Source organism: Theropithecus gelada, chromosome 11 (genome assembly GCF_003255815.1).
Source record: "Theropithecus gelada isolate Dixy chromosome 11, Tgel_1.0, whole genome shotgun sequence".
Taxonomy (NCBI): domain Eukaryota; kingdom Metazoa; phylum Chordata; class Mammalia; order Primates; family Cercopithecidae; genus Theropithecus; species Theropithecus gelada.
In genome coordinates, this window is record NC_037679.1 from 121,316,940 (window position 1) to 121,332,610 (window position 15,671).

At 36.1% G+C, this 15,671-nt stretch overlaps 1 protein-coding gene across 1 annotated transcript in view; it reads left to right on the plus strand.

The window, feature by feature from the left end:
* STK38L (serine/threonine kinase 38 like) overlaps nucleotides 1-15,671 on the plus strand; it is a 79,819-nt gene that overhangs the window by 58,688 nt on the left and 5,460 nt on the right. The window contains exons 4-12 of the mRNA XM_025402905.1: nucleotides 4,203-4,325; nucleotides 4,838-4,921; nucleotides 8,205-8,328; nucleotides 9,830-9,984; nucleotides 10,349-10,451; nucleotides 10,631-10,692; nucleotides 12,679-12,796; nucleotides 13,237-13,360; nucleotides 14,674-14,769. Coding sequence (XP_025258690.1) covers nucleotides 4,203-4,325; nucleotides 4,838-4,921; nucleotides 8,205-8,328; nucleotides 9,830-9,984; nucleotides 10,349-10,451; nucleotides 10,631-10,692; nucleotides 12,679-12,796; nucleotides 13,237-13,360; nucleotides 14,674-14,769 — 989 coding nt within the window. The remainder of the gene's footprint in view (nucleotides 1-4,202; nucleotides 4,326-4,837; nucleotides 4,922-8,204; nucleotides 8,329-9,829; nucleotides 9,985-10,348; nucleotides 10,452-10,630; nucleotides 10,693-12,678; nucleotides 12,797-13,236; nucleotides 13,361-14,673; nucleotides 14,770-15,671) is intronic.

Here is a 15,671-nt window from a genome sequence, read left to right on the forward strand (position 1 = left end):
TTAAAAATTAAGCATCGTGTCATGTGTATGTAGTCCCAGCTACTCAGGAGGCTCAGATGGGAGGATCACTTGAGCTCAGAAGGTGGAGGCTGCGGTGAGCTGAGATCATGCCATTGCACTCCAGCCTGGTTGACAGAGTGAGAGACTGTCTCAAAAAAAAAAAAAAAAAAAAAAAGAGTTTCTGTATTTAAAGAGTAGACCATCATCAAATGATTAATTGAAATCAACTCAGTATCTAATCTTCCCTGTACCTTTCCTAGGACTGTACCTGTTCCTTATAGTTGCAATGTTTAAATCAAATACAGTGTTTTATGATTTATACTAAAGGTGGTAACTTTGCTAATCAGTTGACTCAATCTAGAAAACTCAAATGTTTTTACATTTAAAATTATCTATTATTATTTACATAACATTAATATTTTAAAAGTTCATTTATGTCCTTTAAATTTTAGTGAGAAAGGTAGTGACTTAAATCTGTATTCCAATCTATAGAGAAAAAATAAGACTGAGCATATCTTTCCTCATTTTAAAATTAGAATTATAAATTTCTTATAATTAATAACCATATAATTGCATTTATATATTATACATCATTATATTGATACAGAAATCTTAAATATCAGATCTTAATTTGAAGTGTAGGGAAGAGACCGCAAAAACAGATGCCCAAGCATTAAGCAGGCGACGGAAGTGAGACAAGCTGGCCAGGTTAGTTTCATAGTGGCATCTAGGGTTATATATTCTTTTGATCCAGATATACTTTGTTTCCATATTCAACTTATATGATTTTTTTGCTTCCACAAAGAAATGTATTAATATTTTTCCTCTTTAAAAAATATTTATTATTTTCTTAAATATTGAGCCTCACAGTTTATCTGTGGGCAAAGACATGCCACTTTTCACATTGCTGTAATAAGAGTCCCAGCCCACTTGGACATGTCTCCTGGGGACTGGCATCAGTGGTGGGGACTGACAAATGAGGGAACCAAGGCTCATCTAAAGGGGATTGCTACCATTGGGCCCTGTGGCCAAAGCCCTGTTTTTCCAGAGAAGCTGTTAATCTGGATTTTTTTGCGGAATAACCAATCACCTGTTTTTGAAAACCAACTTGCAGTCCAAATCAAATATATCTGTAGGCTGAATATAGTTTGTAGCTTCCTGTTTGCAACTTCTGGTCCGCATCAGCAAGTAGTAACTACAGTTACAGCTATTTTCTCTAATTTTTCTGGATAACTTGTAGAAAATAGGAGATGATTTTTCCATAAAAAGTCAGTGGCCCATGATTCCAGTTTATAAAACGTCTAATGTTTTTCTGTACAAATGTTTTTAATTCCACAAGTGCTTATTATTAGGCCCCATGCTAGAGCCTGGATTATATCAAATTCTATAAAATAGACAAGCTCTCTCAACCTTAATATAAGTATGTTACAGCATCTTTATATGGGGTGGGCTTGATAAAAAATAAAATTGTTTCATAAAAATAAAAGATGAAGTTGCTAGCTGAACACTTTTACATCTGAAAACTTTGTATGCATGTCTGTCTTATACAAATACTGGCCACCCTACAGATCGAGTTTGAGGAGCACCTATATAAAAAAGAAGGGAGAAAGGAAGAAAATTACTTTCTAGTTTCATCTCACTTACGAAAATCCCATTCAACATGGATTGTTATTTAACAAAAAACTAAATAGGCAAGTTCAAGCTATAAAAGAGAGTCGTGAAATGTTAAGCTGTCCACAGATTTTTGTTGTCTTCTTTGAAGAGGAAAGGATGCGATTACCAGAAGGATACTATTTGTCTTTCAAGGCTACTTAATCTATATAGATTGTGAGTAAATATATCAACAGGCTTTTTCACCAATTTTTGTTTGTTTGTTTGTTTGTTTAACATGAATTTGCTTCAGCTACCTCTGGACCCCAACACTGATTCTAAGACAAAAATCATGGAATCGATTTTTTAAAAATAATGTAGCAATGTTATAGGTGATGCTCATTTTTATAGAATTATGTGTTCCATACACTTGTGACTCTCTCTTTTTGCTATTAAATGGCTGTGGCCAAAACCACATAAATTGTTTGAGTGCTGCATTATACAAACTAGTAGACAATTTATGAAACTGTGTATAGCGAGGTCATCTTTTCCATTCAGATTAGGCAGGATTTCTGCAACTATATCCAACTGTACTGTTTTATAATCTATAAAGGGAGAGATTCAAAATATCTTTCAAAATTCTTATACTTATTTATGTAATTAAAAAAAACCCTCCTTAGCACTTCTTTAAAGGACATGACACTATAGCGCCGCCAAGTGGCCTTTTAAAAATTAGTCTTAAAATTTTAAATCAGATACTTTTTGGAGCTATCTTTTGTTTTACTAGTAATTTATTTTATTATTCAAAAGGTATTTTTGAATACCTATGTGCAGAAAAAGGTATTCGTTATTGCATTTATGTAAAAAGCAGCAAAAAATAGTCTTCACTGTTGTTTTAGGCCACATTTGTTTTCTTAATTATATCAATGTAATTTTAGCTCCGTTAAAATATTTAAGTAGCTTCCCTTAAAGATGTTGTTATTTCAGGATATATATATATACACATACAGACACACACACACACACACACGCATATATATTTTTGAGACGGAGTTTCGCTCTTGTCACCCAGGCTGGAGTACAACAGTGGGATCTTGGCTCACCGCAACCTCCGCCTCCCGGGTTCAAGCGATTCTCCTGCCTCAGCCTCCTGAATACAGTTGCATACCACCACGCCCTGCTGATTTTTGTATTTTTAGTAGAGACAGGGTTTCACCATGTTGGCCAGGATGGTCTCCATCTCCTGACCTGGTGATCCACCCACCTCAGCCTCCCAAAGTCCTGGGATTACAATAAGGCGCGAGCCACCATGCCGGGCTTATTGCCTCACTTCTTAATGAAAAAAATTATATTTCATTGTTGCTTGCTTACTTTTTCCATAGTACTATTGTATTTTATACTCAATATCAGATGTGGAAAAAGACATTAAAGACATTAAAAAAAGACATTAGGCAAAGCCTGTTAATTTATGTGCTTGATTTTTATCTTCATTACTGTCGTAATTTACCCATTGGTGTGCCTTAGTGTATAACTTCATTTAGCTGTTTGAAGACATTTCTTGATTTTATCTTCTTAGATGAACTTTGTTAGAAGTGTCAGAATTCCATTGCATCGATAATACATGTTTACATACATATTTCTAATTAATAGTTCACCTAACCCTTTTAAAAACAGATATACACAGGAGTAGGGAGAGGCTATGCCATGAGCTGCATTTAGAAGCAGTGTTTCTAAGCTGTTACTGTCATTTTGACTTGTCTGTCCCTCCGAACTGAACCACTAACAGCTTGACAGGATTCAGTTGAAGATGAACAGGAGTTAAATTTTTTCACGAATACTGTTTCTTTTCCACTTAGTGTTTCCTCTACGAGGAGCTAACTGTGTCAAAAAACAGAATTTTGATTGGTGAGGGGGGAAAAATGAAGTTTGGAATAATAAAATAAATGCCTGTTCGAAATGTAACCTTCAGGTATTTCACAGTGTTGCTTATTAATGGAAGTTATTTTTTGTGGCCTTTGTAGAATCAGTTATAAAATTACCGACTTGGATATTTTAATGACTTCTTCTTGTAATTGTTTTTGCAATTTTATATTTTCAGGAAGTTGTATGCCAGTTCTCAAGCAGTTTATTAAAATTTGCCCAAGAGTAAATTCTATCACAAGTAAATCTCTTTGGAAACACTACGATTATGTTGTTACTTTATTGTCACAAGTCTCAGTAGTTGTGAAAGAGCAACCTTGGAAGTTAAGGGATTGAAGCAAAGCAGATTTCCTGACAGAATAAAAATCAGTATCCGAATACTATTCAAATTTCCTAACACTTAATATTTATTTATGGAATTAAGTTACCATATAGATGAAAGAATAAGTTATACATATATATAGACAAATATGATGGACTAGATAACATATTTAACGGCATCCACTTCAAGAGTAAAGATTTATCAATTGTTCAAAATTTTTAAAATTTTCCTTAAAATGTTTTAGCCTAATAGTATATTACATGTTAGTGCTATCATTTATTTTTATGTGCATCATCTTTTAATACTAGAAGCTCCTTCAAAAAAACCTGATTATAAAATCATCCTTTTAAATTGTCTTTTTTTTAAATAGAAAAAGTTACGTCGATCACAACACGCTCGCAAAGAAACAGAGTTCTTACGGCTCAAAAGGACCAGACTTGGCTTGGATGACTTTGAGTCTCTGAAAGTTATAGGAAGAGGAGCTTTTGGAGAGGTGTGCTTCTTTTTAAAAGTCATTACTGCTACAAATATGTATCTTAAGATAATTTAAAATGTGTGTTAAAATATTAACACACATTTTAATGTAACGTGTGTTACATTACACATTACATTAATGTGTAATCCCAACACTTTGGGAGGCTGAGGTGGGTGGATCACCTGAGGTCAGGAGTTTGAGGCCGGCCTGGCCAGTGAAACCTTGTCTCTACTGAAAATACAAAAATTACTTAGGTGTGGTGGCGGGTGCCTGTAATCCAAGCTACTTGGGAGGCTAAGGCAGGAGAATCACTTGAACCCAGGAGGTGGAAGTTGCAGTGAGCTGAGATCCCACCATTGCACTCCATCCTGGGCGACATGAGTGAAACTCCGTCTCAAAAAATATATATATATATTTCTTGAAATGCCAACACTGGCAAATTCCTGCTTTCTTTAAGGGAAGCTGCTTTTCATTACTGAACAAATAGTAGTGACTATGTAACATTTATAATATATGTTTTTATATTTTAGGTGCGGTTGGTCCAGAAGAAAGATACAGGCCATATCTATGCAATGAAGATATTGAGAAAGGCTGATATGCTTGAAAAAGAGCAGGTATGAGTTCTTTAACACATGTAATATAAAGGAGCATCCACTGACGAGGTGTTAAGAGTGTTTATATTAGAATTTTTAAGAAGCAATTTACATATCTTACTACATAAGTTATTAACTTTTTGGTAGCCTGTTTTAGTGTTTCTCAATTCTTTTAAGGTTTCTTCCAAGTTTAAAATCTATGTATTAGTCTGCTTAGACTTCCATAACAGAACACAACAGGCTGATTAGCTTAAACAACAGAAACTTATTTTCTCACAGTTTTGGAGGCTACAAGTCAAAAATGAAAGTTCGGGCAGGTTTTGGTTTCTGGTGAGGCCTCTCTTCCTGGCTTGCAGATGGCCACCTTTCACTAAGTTTTCACATGGCCTTTCCTTGGTGTGTGCGGGGACACACACTCCTGTGAGAACTCTCTGGTGTCTCTTCTTATAAGGACACTAATTCTACCCTTATGACCTCATTTAACCTTAATTAATTCCCTAAGGGTCCATCTCCAAATACAGGCTCAATGGAGATTAAAGCTTTACTCTGTGAATTTTGTAGATGCATGAACATTCAGTCCGTACCTTCTGAAATACCTTCTTTTCTGACTACAGTGAAAATAAAGGACAGTTCTTGGCTCCCAGAATCCCTATCACATATCAGATAATCAAAACTAGTCTCCTGGAAATTTGCTGATTTTACATATTTCTAAAATCTGTAACTTTATAAATATTCTGGGCTCTCTCCATGTTTCCTGTGCCTTAATGCAGTTACAGGGGGTGTCTTCGAGTAAAGGAGTGATGGCTTTTTGAAGATTTAAGGAGGGAAATTGTGAAATGGTCATTTTCAGGTGTGGGAGAGCAGACCTGCTAAAGAAATGCAATTGAAGGCTCATTGAGATTTGCAGTCCTGAATTTAAAGTGAAACCCATTGGCATAGTTGGGTGATTTTTCACCGTAGTTTCAGTTAGGGTAGGAAGGTAATAGGAACTATCTGGAGACAGGGTTATAGGGGATTTTGTTGATGACAGGCTATGATTCTCCAGAGGGAAGAGGTTTGGAAGGCAAGGAAGGTTGAGATATGAGTTGGATTAGAGAACTGTAGATAATGATGGGAATAAGGATGTGGGTAAAGATGCATAGGCTCAGAGACAAGGAGGTCAACAGGAATCTAACTTAGCCATAATGGGATTAGTCCTACTAGGGTATAATAGGAAGGACAGAAGGAAGCAGTTAGTTCCAGCTGTAGTGTAGATACCAGCTACATGTGGCTGCTGGACACAAATTGAGATATCTAGCAAATAAGACTTGGTGCAAAAACAAAAAAACCCATAAAATATTTCAATGATTTTTATATTGATTACATACTGAAGTGATAATATTTGGATATATTAGGTTATATAAACTATATTATTAAAAATAATTTCACTCTGTATGTGGCTTCTAGAAAATTAAAAAATTACATATATGACTTGCGTTACATCTGTACTGGACAACCCTTGGTCTAGAATATTTTGTGGGAAGTTAAGGAGCCTCTGGACCACTGCTCTTTCCTGTGGGGAGGTGGGGGGCGGAAATCTCACTGTAGCCCAACGTTTAGTTGCTTTTGCATTTTGGGGTTTTTACCCCTGTATAAATTAATTTGCATTTGTTACCACTGAATTTTGTCTTAGAAAGCTTTTTTCTACTTAGTTCTAATACAGCAGTATTTTAACTTTTATCACATTTATTTTAATGCAAACCACCCCCACAAAATTAAGTAGCAACTGATCTCCCCACTATTGTTGTACCAGATTATCACAGGTCATACTTTCCAACCTTTGCATCCTGTTTTGGAAAGAGATCCTGTAATTTGGCTTTAAACCATTTAACAATAATCAAGTCATATTTATGTTGTAGCTGTTTTCCTTACACACCAGATGCAACACCAAAGTTTAGGGCTTTTCCTTACCACCTTAAATTGCTTCATGAAAGGTAATAGTGAGGCACTCTTGCTACCACTTTTCACTTAATGAAACAGATCCACAGAAATTATAAAGTATTTTCATGCCAGAAAACAAGTTCTTACTCCTCAACTCTTATGCTTTGATCTCAGAATATTTACTGCGCTAGGAGTAATTCCAAATATGACACTTTAAGCAGATCATATTTTATTATCATAAAACGGTTTACAAATGTATGTTCTCATGTGCTTTGGACCAGAGTTTATAATGTTTCACAGTGAAAATAGCAAAAGTATAAATCAGATCTTATTATTAACCTTTGGAAAAAGTGTGTAAATATATTAATGCAAAAGCTTCTGCAAACTGACCAGTTATACCAACCCCATAAATTATCCAGTTTATAAAATTTTCTAGTCTATAACATTTTCACATAATAGTATCTCTAGTAATTATGTGTCCGAGAAATCAGTGGCAAAATCCCCAAAAGTTACACGAATTTGCTGTAGCTAACATTTATAGATACGATAGAGGTTTTATGTTATAATACTAAATATAATATAAAGTTACTATAATTGTCACTATTTCTTAAAAAAACACCAAATAATGATCAAGCTGGGACCTTTAACAATTAAAAATAGTGTGCTATTTTTTGCCAACCTTGGCTTTGCTATACCAATTTACAGGGCATTGCTTACTCCTTTTTTTTTTTTTTTTTTTGAGATGGAGTCTCATTCTATCACCAGGCTGGAGTGCAGTGACACGATCTCAGCTCACTGCATCCTCTGCCTACCAGGTTCAAGTGATTCTCCTGCCTCAGCCTCCCGAGTAGCTGGGACTACAGGCGCGTGCTACCACGCCCGGCTAATTTTTTGTATTTTTAGTAGAGACGGGGTTTCATCATTTTAGCCAGGATGGTCTCGATCTCTTGACCTCGTGATCCGCCCGCCTTAGCCTCCCAAGTGCTGGGATTACAGGCGTGAGCCGCTGCGCCCAGCCCGGCTTACTACTTTTAACTTTAAAAGTCACACTATGACTTTTACATGACAAAGCCAGGATCCTAGGCTGGGTAGAGATTCTGGTTAAAAAGTTGTTAGAATGATTCTTGCTCTACCTCAGAGGCCTTAGCCTCACATAATATACCTGTGGACCTCACCTTTTTAGACCTAAAGATATAAGCTAAAATAAACTATTTCTTGAGGTTCTCCATATTTGATGAGAATATGATCATTCATATATGTATCAAATCTTCTGAAATTCCATCTTTTCTTCATTAACTGTTATGGATGGATAAGTGTAAGAGATGAGTTTGACAAATGTGTGATGTGCTTACGATTATTTTTTTTCAAAAATATATTCATCTAGGTGGCCCATATCCGAGCAGAAAGAGATATTTTGGTAGAAGCAGATGGTGCCTGGGTGGTGAAGATGTTTTACAGTTTTCAGGATAAGAGGAATCTTTATCTAATCATGGAATTTCTCCCTGGAGGTAAAAGCAAACACTGTATCAATGACAGACTGATACTAGCACATCTTTATATGCAATAATAATTTTATTGGTGAGGTTTACTTTTATATTCCTTGCTCTGAGGCTTTACAGTGTCATAGTTTAAAAATATTTACTACCATATTGATGCTTATTTTTACCACAAACAGATTGTTTTAAAGGAATGATAAAGTTAGCACATTTTAAATATGACCGTTCTGGGTTCACTGATTGTTAGTGAAATTATGTTAGTTTATTTTGTGTTGTTACAAAAAAAACACCTGAGACTGTGTAATTTATAAAGAAAACAGGTTTAATCATTGCTCAGCAAAGAGGGCAAGGGGAAAAGAATGGCAATGGAGGGCAAAGAATACTTGCTTTTTTGTTTGTTTTGTTTTGTTTTTAATTTTTATTTTTTGAGATGAAGTCTCACTCTGTTGCCTAGGCTGGAGTGCAGTGGTATGATTTTGGCGCACTGCAACCTCTGCCTCCCTGGTTCAAGCGATTCTCCTGCCTCAGCCTCCTGAGTAGCTGGGATTACAGGCGCCTGCCACCATGGCCAGCTAATTTTTTTGTATTTAGTCGAGACGAGGTTTCACCATATTGGCCAGGCTGGTCTCAAACTCCTGACCTCAAGTGATCCACCCACCTCAGCCTTCCAAAGTGTTGGGAATACAGGTGTGAGCCACTGCCCCCACCCCCCTATTTTTTTTTAAGCCTCAAAAAACATATGAAAAAAATGTAATCAGTTGTCAATTCTGTGTTGTAAGTGCACCAGTGTTTACAACAGTTAAAACTGTTAAAACTTTCAAAATTCCTTGAAAATAAAAGAATGTCTGCAGGTGCCTTTTTTTTAGTGGGATAATGTCCCACTAAACTCCAAAAGAATATATTTGGTTTCCAGGCGCACTATTCTGATTTTTTTGCAGTTTGACATTTTCCTCAGCAGTTAGTTGAGTGGTATATATTATTTCATTATCAGCTCTTTCGTGATTTGATTTCACATGGCGTCTGCCTTAAAACCATTAAAAGTCATGAAATTTCTGCTTATGCAATGGCACTTTTATTTGGCCCAAGATATGGTTAGAAATATACTGGGTAGATCATAAAATGCAAACTCAGGAAAGCTAGCTGGGCATGGTGGCTCATGCCTGTAATCCCAGTACTTTGGGATGCTGAGGCAGGCAGATAGCTTGAAACCAGGAGTTTGAGACCAACCTGGCCAACATGGCAAAACCCCGTCTGTACTAAAAATACAAAAATTAGCTGGGTGTCGTGGCACACACCTGTAATCCCAGCTACCTGGGTGGCTGAGGCACGAAAACTGTTTGAACCCAGGAGGTGGAGGTTGCAGTGAGCCATGATCACACCACTGCACTCCAACCTGGGCAACACAGTGAGACTGTCTCAAAAAAAAAAAAAAAAAAATTCAGGAAAGCTTTTACAAGGTATTCCACCTTTGAGACATTTTCAATAATAATATATTTGACTTCCCTTTATTTAGGTGACATGATGACATTGCTAATGAAGAAAGACACCTTGACAGAAGAGGAGACACAGTTCTACATTTCAGAGACTGTTCTGGCAATAGATGCGATCCACCAGTTGGGTTTCATCCATCGGGATATTAAGCCAGACAACCTTTTATTGGATGCCAAGGCATGTGAATAAACTGGTGAATTACTAGGCTGTTGATTATTTTTTTAGAGCAGTAGAGCTGATTTTGTGAGTGGATATCTGCAACTGCAATTTAGAATATTGCTAAACAACATTATTTTGTATGATAAGGTACTAGGAGACAACTTGAGAATGAAATGACAACAGGGAATATGGCTCTCTTTTTATCTCCCTCCATTTTCTACTTTTAAAAATCATCATCATCAGATACTTATAATTTTACATTTTACTTGTATAAATCCCAAGCTAAGAATTGTTATAACAATTGGCATTTAACAGAGGAGTTTATAACAAGGCTTTTTGTTTTCAAAGTTAATATAATCTAATTTTACTGGATTTTTTTTAGGGTCATGTAAAATTATCTGATTTTGGTTTGTGTACGGGATTAAAGAAAGCTCACAGGACTGAATTTTATAGAAATCTCACACACAACCCACCAAGTGACTTCTGTAAGTTTGGTTTTGTTTGTTTGTTTTGTTTTTTCCCTGGTTAAGATACTGTAGAGAACGGAAGGTTCTTTCCCTTTCCCCACTCCTTAATCCACTGTGTTTTAGATGTATATGTGTGATTTTGTTTTTGTGGAGAGCATTTTTCTCTCGTGATTACAATTCCATATTGTTGAAATTAGCATTTCAGAACATGAACTCAAAGAGGAAAGCAGAAACTTGGAAGAAGAACAGGAGACAACTGGTGAGTCAACCAGTTTTTAAGAAAGAATTTTGTGCCTTGGTTCTAAAATCTTAACTGGTTTTAACTTGATTATTTGTATCTTTATAATAATTAGTATTCACTTTGTAACAATGATAGCGCTTGTTTTGGAATCACACGGTTTTCTTAGTTTCTCTGTTAAGTTTCCTTGCCTGTAAAGCAAAGTGTTGGTTTTTACTTTATAACTTTAAGAGTACTTGACTGAGCATACCTATGAGTAAGCTGTTTACTAGTAATTAGCACTTTAAATAAAACTCACTGAGGTGAATGCAACTGTAATGAATGCCTTGTGATTTCCATTTTTCATACCTGTGTTATAAATCCTGATACAACAAATATCAATCAGCAAGTAAAGTGGTTGTGAGTTTCTAAGAACTTCTTTATAGACAAAGTAAACAGGAAGTTTGGGATGTAAACAGTGTTACAATAAAACAGATAAAATTTGAAAAAGCTGGCTTTGCCACAGATAAATTTAATTACCCCTTTAATATAGAATTACATGATTTTTCACCCTATACTATTTCCTCTCTGTAGCTGAGCAGATAGAATAATTGCTTCCCCTTCCTCCTCTTTCCGTTTGTCCTGTTAACATGGTCCATAAACTGTCTACAGGTTAAGAATGTGCCTTTGGATTTTGTTTTCCTCGTTTCTTATAAAATGCCTGGCACATACAGACACTCTATAAATATTTGTTCAACCAAGTGATGAAAGGAAAACTCACCATTCCCTTAGGAAAGTCAATAGACTGAAAAATAACAGGCTAATACCCTCTAAAACCAAATAAAATGACCTTTGCATTATTGAGTTTATAATATCATTAACCTAAGTAACTGCAAACTTCCTATGCTTGTAAAAACATTTCAGTATTTTTAAATGTATTCAGTTACACATTAAGGAGAGACACTTTGTTTTACTTTTAAAATGTGTCAGTTTTAGATTAGGTTTTGCGATTGAGAATAATTGCAATATTCCCTATTTTTAAAGGGGAAAAACTGAATACTGCTTAAAATTATGGTGGGGGAATTCTGTACCCCCCCCCCCATTTACAAAATATTCATAGGTGATTACTCAGGTATGTGTTTTATTATTCTCATGGCCAGTAGTTGCCAAGCCTTAGATCAAGTGTTTCCCAAGGGAGAAGTAGAGAGGACTCAGTGTTTGGGGCAGGAAATTTCTTTAGCACTTGGATCCCCTGCCCTCTAAATGCCAGTCATGTCACTGAGATGACAAAATCTGCAGTCATACATTTTGCCATGGCCCCAAGAGTACTACCCCTAGTTGACAATTACTGCCTTGTAGAAATCACTTTTGTAAGATTTTATATGAATTAAGAATTAAAAACTGCATAGCTTCCTAATAGATAAGCAGTACCCTGGAACTACATTTATAATGAAAATACCTCATGCTTATTTTTATAGTTGGTAGTGTACAAAACACATCCGTTTATCATTTCATCTTCCTATCAACTCTATTAAGGCAGGTATTATTATTCCAGTTTTATATAAGCAGAAGCTGAGCCTCAGAGAAATTAAATAATTTGCCCAAGAACACATTAGTGGTGAGTGGGGAAGCCAGGTCTTCTAGGTTCAACTTTTTCGTTCTTTTTGAAATAGACTGAAGGCTATATATAAAAAAACTTCATTGAGCTTCTTGTGGGGGCAGAAATAATATATTCTTTTAAAATGCCTGGCACATATGGACACGCTATAAATATTTGTTCAACCAAGTGGGGAAAGGAAAACTAATTCAGCATTCCCTCAGGAAAGTCAACAGACTGAAAAATAATAGGCTATAACATATTATCTGACTCACTACCTACCGCTAAGCCTTGCACATGATTAACATGCAAAATAAATATAAGTGAAAATTTAACTCCTCTATATATTGCTTTTTCTAGTACTAAGCCATCCTCAGATAGATAGTTTTTAAATGTTAAGAATGCTGGTTTGACAAGCTGCTCCTTTGTAGGCATATTCCACAGTTGGGACACCAGATTACATTGCTCCAGAAGTATTCATGCAGACTGGTTACAACAAATTGTGTGACTGGTGGTCTTTGGGAGTGATTATGTATGAAATGCTAATAGGTATGTTTTATCATTCATTTATGTACAAAACATGTATATTTCCTTGAGTGCCACTGTTTGAATATATTACAGATATCATTGACTAAAATATTTGAGGCCTTTTAAACTTAATTCTGATGTTCCCCCAATGTTAAATACATACTGATCAATACCAGTGAGCTCTCCAGGGATCCTGTTTCAGGAAGGTGGGTATTTAACCCAGACTCCCACGTATAAAAGTGGTTATCTTCATAGCTTTTCAGGTAAAAGGGGAGGCAGCGCTTTAAATCCTTTATTTTATTGACTTTATTAGCAATGTTATTGTAAATTGATGAATGGTGGCATTTTTGACTATTAAATAGGCACTCAGGGTTGTTTGGTTTCTTGTAGCACATGTTTGGTGGGTATAACTTCACTGATCACAAAGCTGATGAAACGTTTTTTATTTATTTGATACCTAGGATATCCACCTTTCTGCTCTGAAACACCTCAAGAAACATACAGAAAAGTGATGAACTGGAAAGAAACTCTGGTATTTCCTCCAGAGGTACCTATATCTGAGAAAGCCAAGGACTTAATTCTCAGGTTAGTGGTTAAATTCCTAGAGGAGTTCACAGTGTCTTAAAATTTCCTAAGAACCTAAAAGACTCATTTCACTTTTGTGGGGGAAGAGGGGATGTATACACTGATGTATACAGTCAAAGAGATCAATAAAGGTGTTTTTAAAAATGTAAACTCTTAAAAGGAAGTATGTGGAAAAAAAATTAGGAATTAAAAAGAGGGAGGAGGTCTTGTATTGCTTCAGTTACTGATATATATAAAAGCAGAAGGTCACTTCTGTTAGAATGCAATGATCTGATTCCATTAAAGAGAAGAGGGAAAATGTTAATAGCAGATTCCTGTCATGAAAAGTATATATGTGAAATCTTCTAAGCAAAAAATTCCATGTGTTCCTCAATTAATATGAAGTGTTTGGTACTGCTGTGAATGGCTGGAAGGAATATAAATTGGAACAACTTGTGGGAATAGCAGTTGGCAGCATATTATTTTTTTAAAATCCCTAAACTATATATGACCTTTGACCCAGAAGTTCGAGGGATTTCGCTTATGCAGATAATCAGATATGTATAAAGATTTAAGTACAATATGTTTATCATGGTATTTAATAGTGAAAATTGAAAACTATTTAAATGTTCAACAGTGGACTGGCTCAATAGTAGACTGGCTATAATATTTCTATTTGTAAGTTTTAGAAAACAAATTTATTGGCTGGGCACAGGGGCTCACACCTGTAATCCCGGCACTTTGGGAGGCGGAGGTGGGAAGATCATGAGGTCAGGAGATTGAGACCATCCTGGCTAACACAGTGAAATCCCATCTACTAAAAATACAAAAAATTAGCCGGGCGTGAAATTAGCCGGGCGTGGTGGCGGGCGCCTATAGTCCCAGCTACTCGGGAGGCTGAGGCAGGAGAATGGTGTGAACCTGGGAGGTGGGACTTGCAGTGAGCCAAGATCGCGCCACTGCATTGGAGCCTGGGCGGCAGAGTGAGACTCTGTCTCACACACACACAAAAAAAATTCTTGAAAAATATTTAATGACTTTGGCAAATTTTCTCAGTATATCAAGTGAAAAAAAGTAGACCTAACATAGTAACCATGGTAGCAACATAGTATTTTAAATATTGTAAAAGATTAGATTAGAATATTTACAGTAGTTATCGCTAAATAATGCGCTTACAGATGATTTTTATTTTCTTCCACATTTCCTACAATAAACGTAGTTAACATCAATAAAAGAAAAACATATTGCTTTAAAAAAGAAATATTTGAAGTAATGCAGCTAGAATACTTTAGATGTAACTTTTGTATGATAATTTCTCTGCTTCCATGTTGTAGATTTTGTATTGATTCTGAAAACAGAATTGGAAATAGTGGAGTAGAAGAAATAAAAGGTCATCCCTTTTTTGAAGGTGTCGACTGGGAGCACATAAGGTATGTTCCTAGGCTTTGAATGGGAAAGGTCTGAATGAAAACAAATTTCTAGAGTTGACAATTAATTTACCTCTGATTCTGCTAGATTAAATACAAAAGTCACATATAATGTCACTGGTGCAGTGTTTTCTGGATTATGTAAGTGAGTGGGACTATTGTGGCTACAGCCAAATGACTCATTTTAGGCTAACATCCACTTTCAGGGAAGAACATTGGGCACCTTTTTAAATTCTTACGTTCATACTCACAGTGAAGGCTGTTAGCACATGAAAGATGTATTTACATTTCACACAGTGACCCCTCATTTTTGTCCTTGCTGTAATATAGCACATAGTGTCTCCTTAATTAATTTATAATAAGGTACCCTCTTTAAACATTGGTTGGGCATTATACAAGTAACTTTTAAGAATTTGCTTACAGTTGTTAATTGTGAGCATTGGCTTTTTTTCAGTTTATGGCCAAACTACCGTCAGTAGGTTTGATCTGTTCTCCACACAGCAGCAGTTTAGAAGCATAAATCTGGCCATGCCACTTTGCTGCATCCTTTTGCACTTGGAATACAGTTAAGAAGCCTTCACTGCTTTCTTAGGACTGCAGGATATAGCGCTTGCCTCATCTGCAGAAGTTGCATCTTGGATGGCCTTTCCTACTCCTCTTCCCACCTCTAAGTTTTGCCATTTGCTATTCATCCTGACTGAAATGCCCTTTCCCTGCTGCCTCTACCCCTACCCTGCCTAGCTGGCTCCTTTGCATCTTCCAAGATAGCTTATGTGTCATTTCCTTGGTATAGCTCTTCACTGGAGAACCTGCTGTGTGCTAGGCATTCTGCCTATTACTATTAACTTATTTTTTTGAGACAGGGTCTCTCACTCTGTCGCCCAGGCTGGAGTGCTGTGGCATGA